This window comes from Anser brachyrhynchus (assembly GCF_964034855.1).
Source record: "Anser brachyrhynchus genome assembly, chromosome: 8".
NCBI lineage: Eukaryota > Metazoa > Chordata > Aves > Anseriformes > Anatidae > Anser > Anser brachyrhynchus.
Window position 1 is genome coordinate 28,836,901 of NC_137702.1, and position 27,256 is coordinate 28,864,156.

The window sequence follows — 27,256 nt, forward strand, 5'->3', positions numbered from 1 at the left end:
GCATGAGACAGGGCAGAAGGCAGAAGGCCTAAGGCAGAAGGCCTCCCTGAAATGTTATCTTTGTGTTCTCAGTGCTCTTTCTTATAGAACTTTTATTCTACTTCAAAGTACTTCAATAAGTGAGTCAGCTGAGAGATGTCTATGCATCGGAAGTGGAAGTACAGGACTGTCAGGACAGACATAATTCAGTTTGCTCTTAGCTATCCACCTTCTTAGTCCTCTCACTGTCTTTAATTCCCCCCAGTTCAAAGGGACTGTGAGGGCAATAGCAGTGCCTGAAACTAATAAACGTGCTACAAGTGTGTGACACATGTAGCCCATTAGTCTGTGCCTGCACTGCCTCCTTGTGTATTAGATAGGCTGCCAGTACTCCCCCAAAACAAAACAGTGCCACAGAACAATGTAGAATAGGGCCTGTAAGAGGCCTTTTATACGTAAACATCTGTGTTCTTAATTTGCTACAAGTCATAATTAAAAATGGAATGTGGTATGTAGATGCTGGCCCACTGCTTCAAGAACAAAACTGATCAAAGCAAAACTGATCAGTAAGACTTTGTCTGATAGTCAGATACACAGTTGACAAACCAAGTAACTGAGCTTCTCCAAACAGTCCTATTAGTTCCCTCAGTCCATGTATCTGTTTCAACTGGTCTGCATCAAAATCAAGTCTTAGATAAATAGTAAAAACAAAAGAAAGAAAGGACCATTTAGATTTTAACAATTAAAGACAAATATTTGAGGCAAGTGTGTTGCAAAACCACAAAAGACTTGCAATTAAAGGTAAGTTTCAATGGGGTGTTGCACAAATTTAGAAACAGTAGTCAAAATGTAGACAGGGGCCATTACTGGTGTGTATATAAAAACTCCACAGAAACTGAGAAGATAATCCCAATATCAAATCTGGAAGTTGCATTTGCAGTTGTCTTGAACAAGGAAAATTCTGGCATCCTTAATAAGTCATGTTTTAGAAGACATGTTACACATTACACTTACTGAAGAAATTTTTTTTTCTCTTGAATGAAGCATAATTATGATTACAAAAGGTTGTGACCTGCATAGATACCCAGAAGAAATCCGTGTGGATTAAAAAAAAAAAAAAGGAATGGTGGGCTGCTATATCAATCATACTGTGCTGTGCTATAGTATCAGTAGGGGAGCCTTAAAAGGGAAGGGAGTTTGGCTTAAATAACCCCCCAAAACTTTATCCAAATTGCCAAGCTGGGTTAGCAATACTGCATGATATTTGACACTTCTTGCTGTTTGCTATACAGGATAGTAATGTACTGTTTATATGCTGTAAAATGGTATTTCAGCAATATTTTATCTCTACCAAGAAAGGTGCAGGAAGATCAGTCATGAATCAGGAAGATCAGTCAAAATCAACTGATAATTCAGGGTCTCAGAGCAAATTCTCAAGCCCAACTTTAACGCATAGCTAGGTAACCAGCACTTACAGCAAAACGAAAGATGACGCACCCTCGTTAACAGTAGCATGCCATGCAGTCTGGAAACAGCAAGACATTTGAATTTTTATTGCCTTAAGCACTAAACATAACCCCAATTCTAAACCTTACTTTCACTGCTGTATAGACTGTCCTGATTTATAACTTTAGGTGTCATATCTTTGGCAACACTTATACAATATCTGAACTAAGATTATGACCCATGAAAACATCAGAGCTTTCTTATAAAAATGGGCTGTGCAGAACCCAACAGTTATCCAGCATGCTCAACATTTGATTTTCCAAACAATATGTCTAAACTGCACCACTAACCCCTAATTTTATATACATACATGTGGTTATCGAAAAGAAAATAAGCTCAGGATGATGCCATCAAACTTCCTATTCCCACAAGCTTTCATAAGTAGGTCTTGAAGATATTATTTTTCTACCCTAATCTTAAAGACAGTCTTATCCCTACCTTCAGTATACCCAGGTAGCTAAATACAGATACAGTCCTGGAAAAAAAAAGGCATGGGACACCAACGGCAACAAGCTGCTTCATGCTTCATATTCCCCTGCAATAACCCAGTCTCCTGAATTCTTTTTTTTTTTTTTTTTTTTTTGGTATTTAGCTTTAATGACAACCATATCTAAGTTTAGCAGATGAAAAAGATAGTAAACTGAAAATAAGATATTGGCTCTTGATGGTACCAGTCCACTTGATATGTCTAGATCCAATCAGTAATCTTCCTAACTCTTCAAATCTGTATAAACTTACAATGAATGGGGGCCTCAACACTTCCCAAATCATAATCTGGAAGACTGTAAATCATTACTAAAAGAGGACAAATGGCTTCTGTAGCATCACTGGTCTCTGTCCTACCCCTAAGAACCTACCAGAGACTAGCAATAAACTGAATTCTAGATAGTAAATCTAATCTCAACCCTATCCAGAAGACCAGCCACATCAGGGCCACAGAAGAGTCCCTGGCCCATTTTATTTACTAAATTGTATAAATAGAGATTCCCAAACATTAATCCTAACTCTAATTCCTGTAGTCCATCCCTAACTCTTGCATTATATATTCTATATTCTGTTTTATTTTCTTGACAGCAGTACATGCAGGGTTTGCTCCAGAGGTACGCAGGCTGTGATTCTGGGATTATTAATATAGGATCAATTATTAGACAAAAAGCCATTGGATTCTATTCATATAAACTGAATCTTATTAATTCTTATTTCTGGGAACACTGTAGGTGTACCATAAGGTGTGCCCTTTGTACTTGCTTGTCCATTTCCAAAGACCTACCTTTAATCTCTTTCAAATACTAACACCACTCTCCTAGGGCAAGTATCCCTATGGAGACTGACACAGGAATAGACAGTATAAGGCTTCTAGAAGTATCTGCCCAATTCTCACCTCTGTAGGCTTTACAGAGTCCAACACTAATTTGTAATTTATACATATGTACTTACTGAGGTAATATAAGATAAATTCAGTCTCTACCTTTCATTTATACTGTTTTTATGCTTATCTGCAAGGGACCCTGTAGAATAATAGAACATTACTCAGGGATGCAGACACACTATATTAAAACAACTAACCTCAAGTGTAACAAAAGCCTTGTTCAGTCCTAGAGAATGAATTCCAACTGTAAAACAGAATATAGACCCTAAGCTTATTTCTACATCTGGTGTAGAAATATTATTTTCTCTGGAGGAAGAAAACGACGAAAGGCTTTGGCTGCTAACTACACTAGCAGAAAGCTTGCTGCCAAGATTTATACATTTATGAGAAATGAATTTACCTCTTGATGCTTTATTTTGCTAAGACCTAAACCCTCTGCCTAACACCAGACTTATTCTTAGCCTACAGGAGACTAAGGCATTGGTTTCTGATGACTGGTATAAGGCAGTGGCTTCTGTCAATTATTTCTTCTTTCTTATCTCCTTGTTTCCCACAGGTTCCAAATGTAAGTGAAAACTGTGGCAATTCAGGATGCGAGTGTCAGCATTAAACTCATTTCTAGTAGTAGTTTTCTTTTTAAGAGAGACACCAATTTCTACAGGATATTGTAAAACAGTACATCAGATTCTATTAATACCTCCCTGATACTCATCTCTGGCTGCCTGGCACAGTTGAGCATTACTCAAGATTTAGGACAGTTACAATTCTCAAACTGTAACACAATTACTTGAACACTAACTGTAAGTTCTATTAACTAGCACATAAGGGAGCAACCCCCATAGTTAAAAACAGTATTAGTTAGTGGCTTCCACTAACACTGGTCATACTCTTAAATTTGGGGGGAATTTCAGAAAGGTCAGAGTTCTTTGCTAAAAAATTCACCCTAACTCTGTCATACCTACCTCTTAAACATATAGTATACTAGTTCCATTGGACTGATGCAGCTCAAAGCACAGGTTTCTATCCAGATTAACACAATTACTATCTCCAAGGTTCAACAGGGTCCAGGAACAATCTTAAGTTCTTAAGACTTCAAACTCCTCAGCCCTAACCCTATGCCAAATCTTTGCTCTTTTCGTATTGCTAATATTAATATGAATGCCTACAAGGAGAGACATCATCAGGTATTGGTTTCTATCAAACCCAGCAATCTTTGTACAATCTGCAAAATCTGAAATTAAAAAAAAAAATAGAATTTCCAAAACCTTGACCAAACCCCATATATAAACCTCTCATATATAAATTACTTAGAGACCTGTGTTAATCACTGTACTATAGAACTGTAAGGAGCAATGGCTTTTCTGACTCAAGTCTCTTTAAGCTTCTTCAGGGACTGTAAGGTCCACATTACAGTTCTTGGTGCTTTTGTTTCCAAACTCTCTCCTATTTTAACATTATTTATTACCAGGGTATCAATCCTGACAGCAAAACATAGGTTTTGGATTCTATCTGTTCTTAGGTCTGAGTTTCAGCACAATCCACTACCAATCAGGGTTGATGACACTTTAGGTTCCTTAATCCTAACCCTAAACGCCTAAGTGAGGAAGGGAGTGGGGATGGTTGGCAGTAAGAAGCATGGAGGGTCCGGTAGGGATTTCTGTCTTTCATAACTTAATTAATAGCTAGAAACTAATCAATACAGGAAAAAAAAGTAAAATAAAACTTTACGTTCAGTCATCATTTTATCTCTGGAGAACTGCAGAACCTCACAATAAATTAATACCTTGACACTTTGTATTCCAAACCCTGGCTTAACCCTATCCTAAGCCTAACTTTATGAAACCTGGCAGCTGAGTCCTAAAACTGAAGAAAAGCCTCACATGCCTTTGTCTTCCCTCCCAGAGAACTCTAGAGGGGAGCAGAAAGTGAAGCAAGAATCAGAAAGGGAGGAGGACATAGGAACAGACAATGGGAAAGCAGTGATGCCTACTGGGAGCAAAGAGACAGCAGCTACTAGAGGAGAAGCAGTTTCCAGTAGATCAGTTTAATTTTCCTGGCTTTCTAGGTGAGGACTTGAGCCTACATTATAATAGAAAACTTCCTTAAATACAAAAAGTATCCCTTGTTTCTGACAGAATTTCTGGAAGAAGGATTATATTTATTTATCTACAAGGCATCTTCCCTATAGTGTAAGTTATTGTCTTGCTTTTATCCAGACTTATTCTTTTCTTCATGATGCTGAGGAACAGAATGCAGTTTTTATAGGTTAAATTTTTAAATTCTCAACATTAACCATATTAAAAAGGGGATAAAGCCCTGCAGCAAAATAGAGGTGAATGTTTAGGCTCCTGTCAATGACAGTCCCCTTCTCACATTAGGAGAGCCTTTGTTTCAAACTGTTCTCATGTCATTTGAGCCTTTAATTCCTAACGCTAACCTAAACACTAGCTTTATTTCTTACATGAGCCAACAGGTTTTAATCTCTCATGTTGGTGTTTCCGGTGGCAACTCCAATTAGTACACATTCAGTTAAAAATCTAAGATTTTTTTTTTTACCAGAAACTGTACAAATTCTATCGTCAATACACATACAGCAACAAATATGCATCCAACTTTTAGACACATCATTCTCCTACTTTTGGAGCTGTGTAAGGGTATAAAATCCAATCAGAATATGTTAACAATGCACAGCATGCAATGCTGCTATATCCAGCCAGGCCAGCTTTGCCTGTGTTAACTGAAAAGGCTTCTTTGCATTCTAATTAGAAAAAAAAAATAGTAATGCTAATGTTGCTATAGACTTTGGGTACCTGAGGTAATGTGTAGTGAACAATGCTATTTTTTATCATTTATTTTAATATCATCGGTCCTCCCTTGCTCTTGGGCATCTGAATGAAAGAACCAATGGACACTGAGCCATTCTGTAGCCCAAAGAGTTGGGTGAGGAACAGAGAAAGCCTTGAGTTTGTCCTTCAAAACCTTAGGCAATGGAAGTGGGGCAGTCCAGTGAAGCTGTAAGTTATTACTGGCAATAGTAAATGGTCTATTACACTTCTTGAAGATAGAATCATGAAAAGAAATGCTGTTGTTTATTCTGTCTGTATGCATGCATTCATATATTTCTCTCCCTTGAAAAATGACAGAAAGAAGCCTGTTAATATTTCACCTAGCAGAGGTTATTCTACTAATCTCCTATTCTCATTCCTCTACTCTCCTCTAAAAAGAGAGAGAGATCTTTCTACAGGGGTCCACTTCACTGAAGCTGTGTAATTCACTTTTTTCCCCCAGTACTATCACTCAACAGAAAACTCCTAGAAAACATAAATCTGCATCAGAAATCAGGCAAGGATGAAACATTCATCTACCCAAATCAAAAGAACTGAAGTCAGGGAGAATGCAGTGAGTGGTGACCTTTTTGACAGGCAATTATTTTGCAAAATTCATTTGTGTGCAGTGAACATAATTAGAGAAAGTTCAAGTTTGAGAAGGTGTCAACATCTGTGTGAAGCTAGAAACACAGTACTTTAAGCCACGTCAGTGTCCCTGAAACACATGGAAAGCAACAAGAAAAGCATCCTGTTCTTTCCAGTGCATTAGTTATTCCCAGTAAATGACCCCTTCATATACTGAGAGATGTCTCTACTTTTGCTGATGTCAAGAAATGTGCTAGGAAAAACACACGATTACAAGACAGCAAAAGAACATCACACAGTTATATTTCATCATGGTGCATTTAGTCTGAGGAAGGTGAAAGTGCTGCCCCCTGAGTTTCTTGCAAGCTATACTGGGCCAAGGAAACATTTCCTTCTCCATAGTTTCTAACCCCTCCCCCTCTCTGCCCCAAAATACAACAATGACCCATCTGTGTACATACAAGAGAGCAATTCCTAATATTTAAACATGGACTAATCTGCCAACACTGATGTGTCAGGGACAGAACATAATGAATGCCACAGTGCTTAGTCTTTCTTTTCACTAATACTGTCTTGAAGAGTAATGGGGAACAAGAAAGCTAATGAAAAAAACAAACCACTATGGATCACAGTTGATCTGAAAAACAGCATTATTCTCTTCAGTTTTTCTTTGAAAACATTTTCATGTTTTAATCTCTTTCAGATTCAAGAAAGAACACATTTCTCCTGAAATTACATTTAAGGGCTTAAATTTTCTACCAAAAATCTTTAAGAATAATGTTATGGCTCTCATAATGTTTATCTACACTTTGAAACATACCTACTCTTTGATATATTTTTATTCCACCTAGACTGTAATTACTTCACTCTGGGACACCTTTGTGGCAATTAAAAAGATTACAAACAATACCTAAAAATAAACAAACAAAAAAACCCAACAGTTAAATGAAAATCAGTAGTCCTTAAATACTGAATTTGATGTGCCACAAGATGAGGATCTTCAAGCACCTAAACCGCATGTAACTTCTGTCTTGCATCCGCTGAATGTGATAGTAATTTATTAAAAATCTATGTGGTTTGATATGGTGGCATGCAGAAACAACTGAACTAGCACTAGAAAATGTGGTTCTGGTACTTGAATTAGTGTAGAATTAATACAGAATTCTGCAGAATTGTACGTTAATGTAAGCATTCTACCTCACCTAGATTAATACATTTTCCTTCTAGATCTAAAGTTTTAATCTGGAACGCTAAATGATCAGCATTTTGTCTGAGTTGTTCCGCTTGGGACTGACGCAGGACCACATAGCCATTGTAGGCTAATAGCAAGGCTCAAAAAAGAAGTGTCACAGGCAACACGTGATGAGACTGGATGTGGCAAGAAGGCTGGTGACAGAAGGATGTCTGATTTATAAACATCAAGAGGAAACTTGAAACTTTACAGCATATGAGATTTTTCAGTAACAAAGTACTAAGTGAAAAGAATAAACTGCCTTTTGGACTACCTGCTGACATTGTAACGATGGAGAAGAAGGCATCAAAGGAATTAACTTTTTGTGTTTTAGGAAGCATCTAGTAAACCACTGAGGACAACACAGGTAGGGTAACAGTTCATAGTACTGTTTGTACTATTAGTACAGTTATTAATTCCTGACTTTTGGGGAGTTGTATGTGGTTAGGGTTTAAGGCAGATGACTGTTGGACTAATTCTGAAGGAGTAAGTTTCCTACAAGTGGTGTAGATGTGGTATTTTGATGCTTTGCCGCTGCACTGTGGCTAACTACATTAAGTGCTACAAGCTGGTGTATCTCTTCACAGAGCTACACCCAATTAACATTGAAGGGAGCTTGGGTGTAACCATGCCTCACACCTTGGTCTCCTCATTTGTAAACCTAATGACAATGCCAACTGTTAGAAAATCAAGGACAGAAAGAGCTAGGTATATGATTACAGCACAGTAAAACAACAGATACTGTAGGAAACGGTGATACACTTCTGATGTTTAATTTAACGTATAGCAGTAACACTTTGTGGTTAAACCATCTGTTTATTAGTTACTGTAAGGAGTAACCACTACCGTTTTCTACTGTAGAGTAGAAAGACCTCAAGGAAGGCCAATTTTACAGTTTTGAGATGCACTTCTACCGAAACGCGACCACAGGTCTCCCATTTAGGGCACCCCAGGCGCCCCCACCCCGGCTCCCCGCCCGCTTTCTCCCCCCCGGGGCCGTTCTCCCCCGCCGCCTGCCCCTCTCCTCATGCCCGCGGCGTCGCCCCCCGTCGGCTCTGCGCATGCCCGGGGCGGGGGCGCTGAGGGGGCGACGGTGCTTGGGCCCGGGCCGGGACGCCCTGGCGGCATCCCCCGGCCTCAGGCTCCGCGAGGGCCGCTCTCCGCGGAGCGGGCCGTGTGGCGGCGGCGGGGCGGTTCTGCGGGTGGCCGTGGCAGCGCCGCGATTGGGCTGCGGCCGGCGGGCGGGCTGTCAGTCGTGCCGCGGGGGTGGCCCCGCCAGCCGCTCGCCCAGCCCTCCGCTGGGATGCTGCCTTTAGGGGGATGCGGCGCTCTCCGCGTTTTGATTAAAGCCCCTCGCCTCCCGTCAGTCTGAAGGCAGGGCTGTCGGGGAGGACGGGGCGGAGCGGCCTGCGAGACAGAGAGAGAGGGGCAGAGACAGAGAGAGAGGGAATCCCTGGTGGTGCGTCGCGCATGGCTCTATAGGAGACGTCCGCTCCGGGAATACTGGGGTAGCACGGAGCTGGTGTGAACCGAAGGCGCTCGGGTTGAACTCACGCTTGCGGGCGCCCAGCATGGAGGTGCAGAGATGGTCCACGCGATGGAAAACGAAAAGGCGGCCCTGGGACGCGGCGGTGACCGTGCTCGTCGCCTTCGCCGCCCTCCTCGGGGCTGCAGAGGTCAGAGGAGGTAAGGAAGGGCCGGAAGCCGCCGGGGTGCCCGGGCAGGGCGGGGGGCACGGCCCCGAGCGCTGCTGCGGGCCGGGATGTGCCGGCAGGACGGGGAGTGAAAGAAATACTTGGATGCGGTGATCTCCCGTCAGTGCTGCAGAGCGTGACTACGGTTTTCAGTCTTATTGAACCCAGAGTCCTTGTGCCGCTGAAGTTCTCCAAGCGGCTGCAGAGCGGCGACAAGTAACTGCCTTCACTGAGGGGTGAGGAAAGGGAGAGCCGGGCGTGGAGGCTCCCTGCTCGGGTCTTCCTCATTCTCCCCTCACTTCTTTTTCCTTTGTAAAGGGTTTCGGGGGCGAGACGGGAGGAGCAGACCTGCTCGGGGCCGCTCTGGTGTGGCTGGGTGTGAGGCTGAGGGCCGGGGCTGAGGCTTTTATTTTTCGGCGTGTCTGACATTCACGAAGGGGGTTAACTCACCGCCGCCAAGAAAGGTTGAATTTTTGCGCGTTTATTATCTTAACGAGGTATTTCTTCGTCCGAACCTCTGCTTTCTGAATCAACGGGCGCCGCAGGGGGAGCGCAGTCAGGCGATGAGGGTTTCCATTCAAGCCCATTATACCTGGGGACAACCTTGGCGGTGTCAGATCAGTCAGGGCTTCTGCCCCCTGCTGGCCCCAGCCGCTGACAGGGACCGGCCGGGGTCACGGTTCAGCCTCGCGGCAGCTCCACGGACCCCGGTGGAGTTGCGCTGAGGGTGAGTTAGCTTCGCCGAGCTTGAAAGCTCCGACTCCTCGTTGCTACGTCAAAACTAAATCTATTCAAGAAAGAAATCTGTACACAAAGACATGGTAGAGTATTATGCTACTTTTCATGCGACTGCACTAGAATTTTCTTTAGTAAGCAAGATTTATGTAGATTATCTTTTCATTGGTGTCCAACATATTGTGTAAAGTTGAATAAAAATCTAAACCCAAGCAGTCCAGGGAAAAAAGAAAAGTTAGCAGGTACTCTGTGAAATATTTTCAGCAACATTTGGCACAGTAAGTAGTTTTTAGCTGTTTGGTAACTTAATTAAAAATGAAAAAGCCCTATTAAAAACCTTTTCTTCTAGCGTCCTTTATAAAGGATATTTCAGGAGTAATACTACAGTCTTTTCACATTTGTAGAAGCATACTGAAGAGAATTTGGTACATGGAATACTGTATTCTCTAAAAGTTCATTTGATTAGGGAGCTGTGTGTTTAGGGCATGCTCTGTTACTGAAGTCAGAGTATTTCCACTGACTACAGAGTAGAATTTGACCTAATTTCCCTAATGGAGTACAAGGGAGATATTTCTGAATCATCTTTTATGTATTCTAATCTTATTTACAGTAGTTCAAAGATAAAATAGGATGTAATGACTAACGTTTGAAAGTAGGTGAGGGAAAATACTGAGAAATAATAAAATAGCGTACTGCAGTGGGCAAACAATATGACCAAATGAAAATGCTGCAAGGGTTGACCAGGGTAAAATACGAATCTTTGCCCTTATAAATTCTGTTAAATTGGATCCTATATTCTTCAACTGTCTTTTCATAAAGATATCCATTTGTAAAGAAATGTAGAGAAAATTTCACTGCGTGTTCATATAAGTGTGGATCCTGCAGCGGTGACTTCTTTTCAAGACAACAGAATCTATTCCATTTAGAGAAACCTCAAAAGATTCCTAAAATTCTTGTCCTTTTTTCAAGTTGCTTTATTTAACACAGAAAAGAAAGAGAAGTATGAGGTGTCCGTCACAGTACCAAGAAAGGGGGTGTGAAGGTCTGTTTGAGTTATTTGTTGTTTTGACAGGAAAAGTTACAGAAATTAGAAGGAACTGAATGGGAAAGCTGGTGACTCATATTTGGTCAGCTTAGTGCCCACCAACTCTTAAGCAGCTCTTTTTAGAAAATATTTTTGCTTTATGACTTGGCAAAAGTAAACAGCATTCAGTATTTTAAAAGACATCCTTTGATTTCCCTTCCCCTTCCTCACCTTTAATACTAAATCTGCTGGTAATGTATTTGGAATGAATAAACTCATTTAGTCAAAATGGTGTGGCTTCAACGCTATAAATTTTTTGTAAGGGCCTGGCGTCAATGCACTATTGTGATACTGATTTAATTTTCATGGGCAAGAAATGAAAAATCAGACTTTTTATTATTTATAAGCTTTTTAAGCAACTAGAAATCCAGCTCTTACTCTGAGTGCAAGAAGTTTTAAGAATTCTTCCTGAAAATGAATCTGTGAAGCTATATATACAGTGTATATACTCGGGACCTTCTGTGTAAGTGACAAGCATGTTGGTTTCTAGTATACCAGAGATACTTTTTACAGCCATCTTAGGAAATACAAAAAGTTCCTTGTGCTTTCGCAGACAAGCCTGGAAACTGGTGGGAGTTCTAGGTGCAGAAGGAATGCAGACCTGGGTCCACCAGTAATGGCAAAAGGAGAGCTTTCTTTGTGGACTCAACATTATTACTCAATTGTAATTGCTTAGTAAGTTACACTGAGAAGATGTGGATTTGTTTATTGAATGAAAACTGTTTAATGTATCTGATCACTCTAACCCTGTATTAAAAAAGAAAAGAAAAGAAAAAAGATATTTTATCTAAAAAAGGATGGATCTCTTCTTAGAACTGTTAGTGATATAAAGCACTTTTGCTCTTAACTGATCGGTTCAATTTAAGGTTGAAATAGAATGTGAAACACTTTAATTGTTCTTTTACAGTGAAACAGTTTTGCATGTTAATTTTGGTCAAATAAAATGCTATTAACCTTCAAAAACAGAGGGCATATAGGGCTTTCTCAAATAAATACTCACAAAAATGATAAAATCAAAGGGATATTTGACTGGATTCAGCTCGTGGTCCTAGCTGAAGTTTTTCTGAGTCCCAGGGATCAGCAGGTGAAATGGTCCTGTCTTCCCAGTATAGTGCAAGAGAGACTTACATGCATATATCTGTTTTACTATAGAATATATAATATAGAATATATAACTTTAAAAATTATTTTGAAGGTAAAATAGTTATTTCAACCTCAGTAGCAGACATCTGACAGAAGAATGAGTGGTATTTGTTGTAAGTTCTCTAGAGCATGAATCTTTGCATTTAATTTAGAAGGAGACTTCACAAGGATCCCAGAAAGAACTATTCAGACTGCAGGAAGCTGTCTTTTTACTAGCTCTGCAGAAAGAAAACTTGTGTATTTCTCAACCTCGGTTTTGTGTATATCTAATAAATGTAACTGAATATAAGTACATATTGTATACACTCAAATGTTCAGTGCTTTTGGTTTGAAAGCATGTCTAGCTCTAGCACCTGTTATTGGAATGTCACTAGAAAGAATAATTTTTGATGTAAAATTTTCTGGTGCTATGGTGTTTTATGATTGCTGAAAAAAAAATGAAAATGTTGTTAATACCCGTGGCAGTTGTAAAATGTAGTAAAGAAGTCGTTATATTCAGTATTGCAGTTGTCTTGCCCGAAGTTATTTGGCCTCCTCAAAATAAGGCCCTTAATTCCGACAAGGTTGCAGCATAATAAAAGAGCCCTGACACTACCGCTGAACTGAAGTTATACCTAAAACATACTGGAACAATTATGTCTCTCCTGGATTTGTTTTGTACAGTGGTGAACAGTAGGGTTTCCATCTGCCAGCAAGATTAAGAAGTTGCTTTTCTCTGTAGAGCTCTCTTTCTTTTCAGAAGAAATCCTCCCAGCATTGGTTAATTTATTGTTATTCTGTATATTTGTTGCTAATATGGGGAAATTTGTTTTCAAATTTCAATTTTTCACCCAGAGCTTGGGTGAAATCTCAAGTGAAGGATGAAGCCTCTCTTTCTAAGGATGAAGTGTTGTGCAGTGATACAGATTTGCCCTCTGGATGGACACAATAAGACAGCAGCCACTTAAAAGGAATTAGGTGAACACTCATGCCTGTTGAAAGGGCTTATGACTGTACCACGCAGTATTAAATACCAAGTTTACAGATTGTAAATGTAAGTATTAATTGCTGACCCTGTTATTACAATAGTAATAGAATCTGACAGTACTTTTTTGTTTTGTTTTACTACATTATCACACATAAGGGGTTGTAAAAATCTTTGTAAATTCTAGGTCTGGGGCTTGACTGTATGTCAAAGTGTTAATGCATACAGTATGTGAAGTAGAAGTTATTTGGCGGAGCTAATCTTATGAAAGAGAAGTGTTTACTACAAAGCAAGTCAAAAGGTATATTGTAAAATATGATTAAAAAATGAAGATTCTAATCCTGCTATGAAAAACAACACTGGCAGACTGAATATGAATTAACTGCAGTTATAAATCAAATCATGGTCACTTTGTTAAAGTGTTACCATAACCTAAGTTTTATTCACTCTCTCTCCTCACCTGTATGAGGATAAGTTATCAAGCATTCTTAGTAGAAAAAGAAGAGGAAAAAAAAAAAAAGAAAAAAAACACACTCGAAGTTCTGCAACTTTCCTGTCTATTTAAGTAGTTAAGCAGTAGTCTTGCTGGTGTCGGTAAGGTATAGAATTGGGACCGATTTTCTTGTCTCGCTATCAAAAGGAAGACAAAACATTTTGCTGTCAAAACCTTTGACATCAGTGAGAATAATTTCTGAGTTGTATGGCTAATAAAAATCATTTAATTGTTTCTCTAGGAAATTAAATAGGGCTACTTTAAATGGCATCATTTGTAAATCTTGCCCTTAGCTGTGTTTTGCTTTTCTAAATGTATTTCATTGCTTATAGCAATGTAAACACAAACTGACAACGGCCATATGTTTGACATTTGAAAATTCATATTTGTTAAGAGATATTTTTGAAGTCTATTGGAATTATTTCCAAATAAGTAACTTTGTTTATTTGAAATGGTAATAGAAACAGGATACTCTGGCAATATAATACTTGTTTTGCTGATTTTCACAGTTGGGAATACTGTCTCCACTATCTTTATAAAACAAACTTTTTGAATGTTTACCAGAGGCCTCAACATAGTTAGACATTTGGACTGTTGGTATGTTCTGCTGTTGTGTGAAGTAGGAATAACTCCACAGAAGTATTGAGATGGATATTAAAATATTGCAAATTGGTGGATCAATAGAGGACTACACCAGATAAAGAAACTGGCTCAGTCCTTTGTAGCTAATAAATGAAACAATTTTTGGAATCAGGATCAGGTCTTCAGTGCTCAATTATAGCTTATGTTGCTGAACAAGTGATTCGGAAGTCTTCCTGATACAATCTTTCTGGTCTCAAAGAAGGTTTTGTTTTAAGCATTGAAAAATGTATCATGCAAAATGAAATAACAGCCTCAAAATATAGTTTACACTCTAGAGTTGTGTAAAATATCAAAAAACAGAAAGAACATTTCTTAATTCTTGCTGAGTACTTCAGCTAAAGTAAGCCTGCAGGTTAACCTCATTAACGGTATATAGGCAAGTTTCCCAATAGTCTTAATGTGGGGTGTATTTATTTATTTATTGTAGGAGTATTATAGATTGGTCTTTAAAAGGAGAGAAGATAATGAGTTGGTGAGTATCAAAAATGAGTCCCACATATGCATAGTCTGTTTTTATTTTCTTTGAAAGGCTAATATGTATTTAATATGCTTGCAGCGTAGGAAGGTTTTGCAGTATATGAAGAGAATGAAAAATTTCCAAATAACTGATGTGGATGCAGAAGTTCTGAGCAGTTTTGCACAAGCCCTCTGTTGGTGAAACACTCAATTATAGGCCATGTAAAGCATTCCTGTATGCGTCTGGATAATCTCGAGTTCTTGTAGGCATTCAGTATGAAAGCACCTTCCTCTAAAAATGTCATCAGCTAAGATCCCAATTAAATGATTCATTTTAAAGATAACATGCAAGAAAGCTTTTAATATGTAAAACAGCCTTTCATTGGAAAATATGGCTCTAGAAGAATATATATGGGCAATATACATTCAGTTAGTCTCACAAATTTTTATTTGGCTATCTAAGGGGCGGACAGGGTGGAAACTTGATTTTCAGGAGCACTATGTAATTACTTCAGGCAGCTTCATGTTTGTACTTAGAAGATGCTCTGTGGCTCATGTTTGTAGCCCACAAAACATAACATGTAGTTCTGTAAAGTCCTTTGGTCAATGCCAATGAAAAGTATTGACACTAGGCACTGCAGATCTGATGCTTTTGGTGCTTGTTCCCAGAATGCAGTCTTGTGCTGCTGTTCTGTTCTGGGCTCTCAGCAGTGAGCAAGGAGATAGGCAGCTCTCAAACTGCCAATCCTAAAAGCTCTGAAGAAGTACAGATCTGCCCAGAGCTAGTCAGTAGGAAATGCTAAGGACTGGAGCGTTTCTGATCCTCCTCTGGTGCCTGGATGACAGGACTGCAGGGGATCATTGCTTGGGATAGAGAGACTAGAGCCTGTGGTGAGAAGGTAATAGCATCCATTTCTTCTAAGAACTGGGGAGCTCATTGAAGCATCTTGTGCATAATGTGCTTTTGAATTCCTGCTTTTTGACATTTATTCCTGTATTAGTGTGTAACAGATGATGAACACAGTAAATTAAGTACAGATAATAATTACCTGTATCTCTGTTCTTAAAAGTTATCCCACCACAACTGCCCACAATGACAATAACTAAAATGTGCAATGGTAAAAACAAGAACGAAAATATTCCTATTGCATTAGAAATAGTGCAAATTTCTAGTAATAGGCGGGTCTTGCACTGTGTTCTAAAGGTCAAAAGTCTAACAGTTCAGCAAATCCAGATTCTAACACTGCTAGTGAAGACTTTTTTGTTGACCTTCTGGGACAACGGCAACAGTTTTTGCTGCCTATGTTCTAGTAAACTTAGGTCTATCTGGTAAATGAACCTGCTTGCTGCTGTTGTCAGAATCAGCAACTGGCCTAATAATCAGGGAAAAGGAACGTGAACGGGGGAAGTTGTCGGGTTTCACGGAAGGATAACTGCTGAAACAGCTTGACAAATGGTAGCTTCAAACAAACAAACAAAAAACTACTATGTAGAAGAACTTTGACACAGTCTGTATTCAAGAATGTTTTTAAAAGAAAAATGTTTCTCCCTTTTTCTGGCCTGTCAGCTCTGTTCTGAGACGTCAGCAGCAGAAACTGAATACTGGCCACCCCTTCATATGATTTTTTTTTCTTGTTCATAAAAATACTTTCAGCTCTTACATTCATTAAGCTATTAGCCTCCTAATGAGCGTCAGTTAGAAACCATCATCATAGTAGTTTTAATTTTGACCATCTATATAACGCATGGAGAGTCCTTAGAAGGAGCACTTAGAATTATGAAGATACAAAATTTTGAGAAAACTCACTAACTGTAGGCTATTATGCCTTTAATCGGCAACATGGTTTCAAAAACACTGTGGAGCAGCCAGTACCTTCTATTTAAATTCCTAAATACACACCTAGAAATCTAACCATAAGTTAACCTATTTTGGAAGTCTTGCCCACAAATACAAGAAGTCCCTTCATCAGTAGCCACCAAATATGCCTATGTTAGCCTACCAGGGTATAATAGCTGCTACTCTTTAAATGCTCTCTCATAGTAAGATAAAACTGGACTAAATTTAAAAACACACTCCATTTAGAATGGAAGATGAATGTTTCAACACTTTTTGTTTTGCAGTGGTTCCATTGGAACAGATTGCTGGCAGAATGAAACGTATTTCCATGGAAAAATATGAAGTAGAGTAATAGTAATTTAGAAACATTAGTCTTACTAATTTATCATATAAAACTCTTTGACTGGGGCAAACTAAGCTCTTTTCTATGCCAGGGTTGTATCTCACCTGTTATGAGTTACTGATTGTAATTCTTACAGGCTGTTTCTGGGACAATCTCTGATATATTTTCACTTTCACATTAATCAGAAGAAGGGCATTGGTGAAGAATAATGATAACTCAGAGGGAAAATCAGTACTGCATATTATATATGAAAAAGGAAAAGCCACAGTTACTGAAGTTATTAAAAGCATAGCAAACTGTTGCACACTCAGATTGCTAAGACATATCTATGTAAAGTAAAGATTACTGGCTCTTCGTTTTGCTTTATTTCCATTTGAAGTATGTTCACCAGCATGCATCTGGGAGTATCCTGTAAATATAGGTGAACATAGCCTTTAAATAGGGAAGGGTCATCATGCCTGGGCGGTCTCATAAAATTAAGAGTCTTAAACCCAGGAGTTACCCAACCAAAATTTAAGTATAATAGGATTTCAACTTCTATGCTTCATTAGGCACTCAAACAGAAAGAAATTTTTTTAGTCTAAATGAGTCATCCCCTGAAAAATTTCTTATGGGAATGAATTGTGTAGCCAGAGGCTGCCACAACAGTCGCTTTCCTGTCAGTCCTGGAGGGTTTCTCTTTTAGGCCTCATGGCTAAGTCCTTCCTTCTGAAAGTGCCTGAGCTGATTGTTTTCCTCTGCATACCATATCTTCAAGAAAAGTCACTCAAACAGTTCAGTCTAAGAGTCACCAACACCTTTAACTGCAGCTAAAAATGACTTGCTGTACAGTTCATGGACAAAGAACAGATGTCTTATTTGGTATAGCCTATCTAGAAAGGTTCAGGGCTATATTCAGTTCTGACTGAAGCTCCCAAGTGGTTTTGCAGCCCAGAAAATTGTTTAGAATTGAAGACAACTCCAGGTGTGGAACTTTGTTACAGGGTTAGTTAGCCGTCCATTCTGACTTTCTTGGTTATTTCTGAAGAAATAATTAAATTAACTCAAAAAAACAGCTCTTAATTCAATGAATAATAACTTTTCAATCTACACGTATTCCAAATCTGCTGAGGACCACTGCATGCATCTGTGGTAGGATCACTATAAATGTTTGATCTCGTAAGATCTAAGACATGAAATACTAAGTGAGAAACCAGAGTGGCTCATGGAACTGACCTGTAAACTGCTTCTCAATAGAGCTTTGTAGGAAAAGGATCATTAGAAAGTTAGAAATCTTTCTGATAACCAACTAACCTATATAGGTCAGAAAGAATTTCTGCAGAAGCATTATATAAGTATGCTGAGAATTTATTTTTCTGTAAATAAATTCTAGTAATAGAGTGTCCAGGTCATCTGCTATCAATGAAATTAATCCAACACAGTATTTGTCACAAATCAGTTGACAGCAACAGACTAAAATTACTAGTAAGATGCTGTGAGTGAAAGCTGGTAAGCATGCTAAGAAACAGGAGCTGAAGTGTTTCATATGCTAAAGAGTAAATTGATATGAACATGTGAGCTGCTTAGAGTGATTTGGGAGAGAACATTTTACTTACGTGAACCAATACAGCTCTATTTGCAGTGCGTGTTAATAACCTAACATTTACATACCTAGAATTTGCATTAATGTCACTCAATAGATTTATATATTGTATTATATATTATATTTATTGTATATGATTTGAGTAACCCTATATGAAAACCTCTTTGGTTTTGGATCATTATTGCTGTTGGTCAGTAGCTGAAAATTATAACAACAACAAAAAAAGGTCTGTTGTAAATCAAAACACTTTCATAACTGCAAAGTCATTAAAATAATAAACCCTATAACATGATTGTTCCTATTATCTAGAAAGGTAATATATTGTATAGATTTTACCCTTTTATCCAAAGTAGCTGCTGCTGGTGTAATTCCAGAGACACTTCTGCTACCAAAAGTGCTGGATGCACTTTTGATCCATCTTTTTTTTTTGTGTTCTGTACAGTTTGCCTTTGCAGGGTCAGATGGGTTTTATAATAATGCAGAATTGAATGGTGGCTGCTGGAGCAAACCCAAGAAATTTTATTGCCTATCACCATGATCTCATTACAGAGTGGATACATACTTTATACACTAAGAAGATATGATTAAACACCACTCATTACGACCTGCCCTTGAGTTTAAAAATCCAAGCATTATGAACCAGACTTGGCCAGCCAAGGCAAGTTCTCTTGACTGATACAACTTGTCCCTGTTTTGCAACGTGTATCCTTTTACCTAGGCTTATGTGGTCACCTACAAGAATTGTTATCATAGTGAGCTGTGGACGTGCTAAGCATTTATACTGAAAACTAAGGTCATCCCTTACAAAAGGAGGCTTGATGTGACATTTTGAATAAACATAATCAACACAGAATGTGTATCCAAAGTAGTTCAGTCTGCATTGATGTACAGCTTCTCGGTCCTTCGTTCCCCTAATGTCATAATCTGTATTGTTATTATCCGGGAACCTCCTCAGCAAGCAGTCTCCACCAAAAGAAAGGGAGAGCCATGTTATTTAATACATACCAGCTAAGATTAATAGGGATGACTTACTGTAGATTTTATTTCCATTTAGAGGTTGTGGAATGGAAAGAAATGAAAACCATATTTTTAACTGTGAATATAGGATCAAAATGTAGTCTAGATTTTTACAAGCACTCTTTTCAGTCTATAATGACTATATTTTTATTATTAAAGCATTGAAGATAATGCTCTGCCATAGGTTTTAAAATAATGTGTCATTGTATGTATAGGAAGTTTAGGCTTGAAAATGCTAACCAAAACTGGGAGTGAGGTTTTATGTGCATTTTCCTCCTCTCCAAAAGCACGGAAAACACATGAGGTTTTCCTCATGTAATTCACCTTGAAAATCTGTCCTGACCTTGCAGTGTAAAAGTGTGATCTAGGATTTAGTTTATAACTACTTACCTTCATTAATTTCTGGATATTCCTTATTCATTTGGCAGAACCAGATCAGAATAAAATTACTGTGCTCCTGGTATTATTTACTGTTTTCCTTTTGATTTCCAGCAGAGAGATGCTGGCAGCGGTGGATTTTTCTTCTTCTTACTTTAAATGCTCTTACACATATTTTGGTACCATTTAAATTGTCTTAGAAGTTCTTATGTTTCTGTCAATCTAGCTTTGTCTTGCTGTGTTTTTCTTCCATAGGAGGTAAAAATAGGAACCTTGTGGGTGAGGGATGGGGGGGGGAGCAAAGGATGATTAAATATGGCTAGTGTTTTATATTTAATATGGAATATGTGGGATCAAAGGTTCTCATCCATACCATTATAAATGAAAACTTCATTGAGTGAATAGAAGTACTTAGGTCACACCACAGTAATGAGACCAGAATTTGGCTCTACAAATTCAAATATTGCAAGTTGCAAGTTATTTCAGGTCTTGAGGTATTACACAACTCATTTTTTCTTGTGCTTTTGTACTTTTTTTTTTTTTTGTACCTTTATTTTTTGAAAAGCAAGAACTTACGCTGGAGCTATCTGATTAACAGTTTGGCATAGTTGGCATACTGAAAGATGCTCGTACACTCAGGATCCTATCTCACATGCTTCTGCCTTCTAAGAATGTGATTTTTTTTTTAAAGTATTCTCCTTTGTCATTCCAGAAATCTCAGGCACTTTTAAACTCTTTTTCTCTGGCTACTACTGCATAGTCTGTTAGCGGCAGTGAAAGCTGCACATCTCTCTTTGAACTTTGTTTTTTGAATCAAAAGCATAAGCTGTGGAGATTTGTACTATTATATTTAATGAGAAAAATGAATTCTTGCAGTTGGTTCTCCATCAGTGGAAACAGAGCAGAGCAGAAGCTCGCTTTTTGATTTCAGTCTGATACTGGGGGGTTGGTTGGCGTGCCTCAAGGAGGCGGGCTTCAGGCGTCAGTTCAGTGTGGCCATAAACACCTGCATGAAGAGAATGATTTTCAGGGTCTGGATTTTGTATTTTGGAAAATCTACCATGGCATGCAGAGTCCATTTTAAAAAACTGATATCTAAGTTTCACAGGGAGAATTAACTGCAGTCCAAAGACTGGTGAACAGAGCTTTCTAAATAATGTTTATCTGTGGGTTATTTCTTTGCTATCTCAAATCTTAGTACAAAATAGAAGGATGAAAAAGTATTACATCATATATCATTAATTTTCAGTTTTCTTTACTTCTCTTCTGAAAAAACTATCCAGGGACATTAGACTAGGGAGTAGAATCATTTAGGCAAGCTGTGTTGTGCACCATGAGGAAGTTCATGTGAGAGGCCCTATATCTGTCAATATCTAGGTTAAATTAATGGTGCCCCTTATAAATACAAACTCTAACCCAAATTTGTGCATCATGCAAACAGGCAAATTGCATAGCCTTAGTATTGGTGCTGTTTCTGGCTGTTTCTTACCATTCCAATAAACTGTGTGGGAGAAGAATGCTCGAGAAGAGGCGGTTCACAGGAAGAGCTGAAGCTCCCAGGTTACAGTGACGCTGAGCACTGCAGAACCTACAGAAACTGGCAGAGAGAACTCCCAGTCTCACTTGAGAGCTTCTAGCCTATGTTCTTCCTGACTGTGTGAGTTGTCTTCCTATCTCTCTACCCTGGTCTTCTAAACAGGCCAGTTGCTGGCTGTGTGAAGGTTTCTCATCCTCCTTTATACTTCAGACAGGTTGCCTCTAAACGGTAGGATCTAAGCTCTGCTGTTTTCCAAGACCTCTTTATTTCTGACTGGATTCCTATATGTGTGTGAGCTTTGGGGCATATTAAGAGCAGCTGTGTCTGGTGCTTTCTGTAGAAGCACTGTGCAGATGATCTGAACATGCACAGTGGGCTTATCATGAATCTTGAGACTAATGTCACGCCAGCCTGGTCAGGGCTGTACCAGCTAGGTTGCCATAGTTTCAGAAAATGCAGAAAAAAACTGAAATTCACCATCAAAATTTCTCCTAGGAAAGAGGATGTGTCTGAAGAAGCCCAAATATATGGCAGCTTGGCACAGGAAGAGAGTAGGGGCAGAGGGCTTCGACACTGAGACCCTGCTTCCAGTGGCAATGACAGCTGTGAGGAGACTTCCAGGCCTGCAGCCTCCCACCTGAAATATGGGGCTGGTTGCACCCTAATCTGATGAGCCTCAAGCTGAGGTTAAATAATGGCACATACAAGAATGGTGCAAAAACACTTAGGAGGAAGGAGCACAAACTCAGAAATCCTGTTGTGTAGGTTATTATTGGAGATAAACCAAAAAGATAATCGGTCTAACTTCGTATGCCTTGTCTATTCTATTTAGAAATGATGGTGAACCGACTCATGCTTTTGCTTTTCATATTTCTTGACTTGCAGTTTGTGGAAATAAATGTCACCTACAGACTGTTAACAAATGTTCATTTTTGTTATTTGGAATTTGTGGTTTGAAGATTGCTCTCTTCTATTATTATTCTGTTTCTTGACTGGAAGACTTTTTAGCAGCAGAACTAGTGTGGAGTAATGAATAGTCTTGTTCAAGGGTGAATACCCTTCCAGTCAGCCAGGCAAGGAACAGCCATTATTCTAAAAAAATAATGAAGAAAAAGAATCTGGTACAAATTACAGAAAGAGCAAAAGAAAAAAGGAATGTACCAGTGGTTGACTTATACAGCGACTTGGAATTTTTACTGATATTTCCAGTGACTGGTTCTACATTACTTTACTGGTTCAAATTATTATAGATACTGCAAAAATAGCCACAGTTACCAGAAAACCATGTGGCAAGTTCTTCAGCATGGTAGGAACTTCAGAATTGTGTGGTATACCTATAGAGAATACGTTATATCCTTTACAATTTTTCAGACAGTACTTAACAGAGAGGTAAGGCTAGTGCTTCAGAATTTACACACTCCTGAAACTTTACTTTTGAGAATGTGTGAACATATTGAATTTGTAGGATATATGGATTTTAAGTAACTGAGTTAATGCAGGTGTATACTGTATCAGTCTTTCAAAATGTATTAGCTTGTAATAAACTTTGACTTTTGGGTTTATATTTGATAGCACGATCTGATGAAAAATGGAAACGATGTTGAATTATTTAAAAAATTAAAAAAGCTCACAAGTATTATTTGTGATTATATTTTAAGACAGAAGAAGTTATGTCTAGTTATGTCATTCTAGGCAGATTAATAAAACCTCAGATTTTGTGTTTAAAGAATATACTTTTAGTGTTATTCAGTTAGGTTTAACCACAAAGTGGACTTCATCCTATTTGGCAACACCAGGAGAAGAATAGGATGAGCTAATTAAACTTAAATTTGTTCTCAGTTGTTATTGATAGAGCATATAGTGCAATGATTTCTGAGATGCTACAGTGAGGAAAAGGCCAACACATCAATACTGGCTAGAACTGTACAAGTTGTCGAGAAAGTAGATACTGATGTATCCGTAATCAGACTATCACTTTGCCTGTGTTTTCATATTCTTATTTGTTGTCTGCAAATAGTCATTAAAATAGTTGAAAATTCACAACAAATTTTGGGCCTTAAGTTGATATTTGCTGACTTACGAAGTTAATAATAGCAGAGAATAAATTAGCTATAGTTAATGCAACAGTGCATTTCATAGATATGAAGAAAGGTCAGATTTCTGAAATGTATTACTCAGCTTTAAAAGCAAAAGTCATGTAAGACTTTCTTTCCAAATAGAGTAGTTACGAGTTTGCCAACATGAAAGCTGCAGAAAAGTCCTAGTCCTGCTTTGAATAGAAAGTTGCACTACATGATGTCATGAGGTCCCTTCCAACTTGAATTTTCCACAGTTCCATGTTTAATCACCTTTATGAGCTAAAATAATACAGGCTATCCAATTTATTTGTGTTGGAATGTTTAGTAACTACTACTTACATTTTGTACTTTTGTTGAATCAGGTTTGTTCACCACAAAGAATTGTAGGATGGCATGAAAGGCTGCTCAGAGCGCAAGGTGACTCTGGGTAACACACTCTACTTCACTGTGTTAGTAAAACAGAGGTTTGAATATAAACAAAGACTATCATGTCTCTTTAAGGGCTAGCTAGGTAGCACAGGTCTTTCTTTTACTAAACTCCTAAGTAGAGATCTGATGCATGGCTCGATTCAGACAAATACTAGAAGAAATCAGCCATCCCACTAACGTACTTTCTTTAGACATCTGATTAAAAATCTTGCCTCTGCATATCTGCTTGTCAAATAAACTCTGATTCTTCTAACTACATCCCTTTTCTGGTGCTGCTGAAGGTGGAAGGGAAGTAATTCCCCAAACCTGGACCAGTCTGTGATTCAGTCCATTCACTTCTTGCAGGCAAATAAGGTAACTTTTTCTTTCTCTAACTGGAAGAGAAAAGTGGTTAGTTTCTTCCTTATCACTTTCTGTTGAGTAAGGAGTCATATGTAATCAGAATATATTCTAATGTTAGCAATAGTAGTTTCTGATAGCAGATTGCTAGTAGTTGAATGCTTCTGAAACTTTTGTGCTAACTTTTTAAATCAATTACACTTTTTATAAGTCACTCAGTAAAAGAATGTGTTCTAAGATTCAATCACCAGGTTTCCCTCCATTTGGGAAACTGTGATTTTTCAAAGAGCCAAACCATTCAAAAATCTGACCATAGCATTTACATTAGATGAGATGAACTCTTACATATTTAAAAGTGAATAATCCTGTTAAAACAATATTCTGGTTTAGGAGTAGCCTGCAATAAATCAAACCAGGATGCAACTATGGAACTACTCTTATGGTTACACATACACTTTTGCAATGAAATTCGTTTTCTTCTTAGACTCTGTATACTGTAGAAATGTGAGAAGATGCAAGATGAGTAATTCGTTTGTTTTTCTTTGTCAGCTGAACCAGTTGATGTACTGAAAGCATTAGAATTTCACAATATGCCAGAAGGAGTATCAAGAACAGCAGGATTTTGCACAAACAGGAGGGATTCAAAAGGATCAGATGTTGCCTACAGAGTTTCAAAAACTGCACAGCTCAGTGCCCCAACAAAGCAGCTGTACCCAGGTAAGACTGTCAGAAAGCTATTACTTTGGTGAATTATCTTACGGCCTATGCTACAGTATCTAAAGCACAGCATGTAGTCTGTCATCAGTACCACAAAGCACCTCTGTTATCCCTAAAAGTGGGCCTGCATACGAATGACAGGATGTTCTCTTAATCCACTGGATGAAGCCATTTTTATTGGTTTCAATCATAAAGCTCTTCAACAAATTCTGCACCAATGCCAGAACTAGTCTGTAAGTCATATTACCTGTTATTTCATGATTCTATCTGAAAGAAAGTTTATTTGGTGGCTTTGGTATGTTTCCTCCAGTTTCAGTAGTCCATTTAAAAGTAGTACTTTCTGGACCAATGCTATAGTGCTAGAAATGAGTTGTGGTTGGCCATTGCAAAATTGTTCCCAGAACTACCATCTGTTAAGAATTACCTGAGAGTTTCTTAGTATTTGGGGACTAAACAAGGCTAGTTGAGGATATCAAGTAATGTGATTCCATCTTCTCTCAAATTTCTCTAAAATTAAATAATCACATTTTGGAAAAGATTAACTGGATGTTAAAGAAAGATTTATTCCATTATTTTGCTGTCACTCTTGTCATTTGACCCAAACTGTTGAGGAAAATAATTATAAGAGTATAAAAAAAATCCTGAAACATTAGTGTCCAAGAGCTATTAAAAAAGCAAAGAAGTGTCCAAGAGCTATATATATGTTGCAATACGTAAACGTTTATACACATTTCTGTTAGAAAGTCATTAATTTTTTTTTGACTTTTTCAATCAACAGTGTATGGAGGAAACTTACTTATAATCACATAATGTATGTGTAAGATAAGTCATTTGGAAATATTATGCCATTGTAGTGATAACAGCCACTACTGAACCAAGGTACACAACTCATTGCCAGTCACCTATCTGAGAAAGTTCCTAGTTTTTTTTTTTTCATAGGATATTATCTGATCAAAGAGCACAGGCCCAGAGTAGATGTATGTCACCCACTGTGAGCACTTTCAACAGATCTTTCAGATTAACAGTGCAGACAGGGCAAGTATTCAGTGCTTTTCAAATAATTTTTTGGCCTTTGTTCACAGTTATCTTCTCTTTCTTTTCCTCATTTTGCTGTCATCTGTTTATTCTGACATTAAAAGGCATAACATACAGTTTAGTTTAATCTATAAAGCCAGCAGTTTCACTTCATCATCATTAAAAAACTTGACTGAAAGCTCATCAGAGTCAATGAAATTCTCCCTGTTTATTGAGCTCTTATCCTTTCAAAAGAAAATCTCAAAACAAGCCCTAAACTGGTCTACGTTACTAGTGTTCAACAACCTTCTACAAAAAAAGTTATAAAGATCATAAAAAGTATGTAAAATAACATTGCAGCAGACAATGTAATAAGTGTAAGACTAGGGATTTTCAGTTTTAGAAGAGTAGTATGTAATTTAAAATGCAATTAATATTTTATGCGTTTTTTTCCCATATTGTAACTAAAGAGTTAATGCCATTGGGAGCTTGTCTTTATGGAAGAAATGCAGAATCTTGAAAGACTTTTCCCACAACACCTGTATTGGAAATAATCTTGTATGTTTTCCGTCATTAGAAGGAATTCCTAAATCAGCTTTAAGATGATGTCTTTCATAGTTTTATTCATCACAACAATGTAATTTATGTTATTGTATTAAAGTTTGCTCTATTATTGTATTAAAATGTTTAAGAACATTTTACCCACTCATGCACGCAAAGTTGCAGTTATATTCATTACCATCACTATGATTAGATTCTAATCCTTTTATTTCTTGGAAGTCAAATTGTAGCTGAGGCTACACTGATCCAGTGTATGTTCTAACTTAGAATGTCAATCTTACACATCATTTGTTGTTATTAAGCCTAATAAACTTTCACTTCAAATGAAATGCAGATTTACCACTAGATTCAACAAGAGTGATACTGAGTACAGACCTCAGGTCTTCCTCTATAAATAAGCTGTATCCACTTCTAATTTTGTTTATTTTTAGTTATAAAGGTTGAAACAATGATTTACATATAATCTCTACTTCAAAGAGCAAGCATCAGGGAATAAATGAAAATGAAATGTTCTTTGCTTATGCCTAAAGCTCCTATTAATTAAGAATGGTAAGTATGTAAGACTGGTCATGTATTTTTTTCAGTGTTATGCACAATATCATTGCAGAAAGATGCAAATATATATTGTGAGGGGAAAAAAAAAACAAAAACAAGTGGCTATCAAGGGAGATGAAGTGCCTGGGAAAATATTTGCTGTAAACTAAAATGGATGCTT

The 27,256-nt window shown here is 38.0% G+C and overlaps 1 protein-coding gene across 4 annotated transcripts in view; it reads left to right on the forward strand.

Moving 5' to 3' along the window:
* Positions 1–8,634: 8,634 nt before the first annotated feature.
* The window catches only part of COL11A1 (collagen type XI alpha 1 chain), a 139,770-nt gene continuing 121,148 nt past the window's right edge, over positions 8,635–27,256 (forward strand). For 2 of the 4 annotated variants that reach the window (XM_080602393.1, XM_080602390.1), the window contains exons 1-2: positions 8,635–9,184; positions 24,799–24,966. In XM_080602393.1, the coding sequence (XP_080458519.1) occupies positions 9,070–9,184; positions 24,799–24,966 (283 nt within the window). In that variant the 5' untranslated portion in view covers positions 8,635–9,069. Of the gene's footprint in view, positions 9,185–19,030; positions 19,130–24,798; positions 24,967–27,256 lie in introns of those variants that run through there. The other 2 variants (XM_080602391.1, XM_080602392.1) reach the window with 2 other exon arrangements.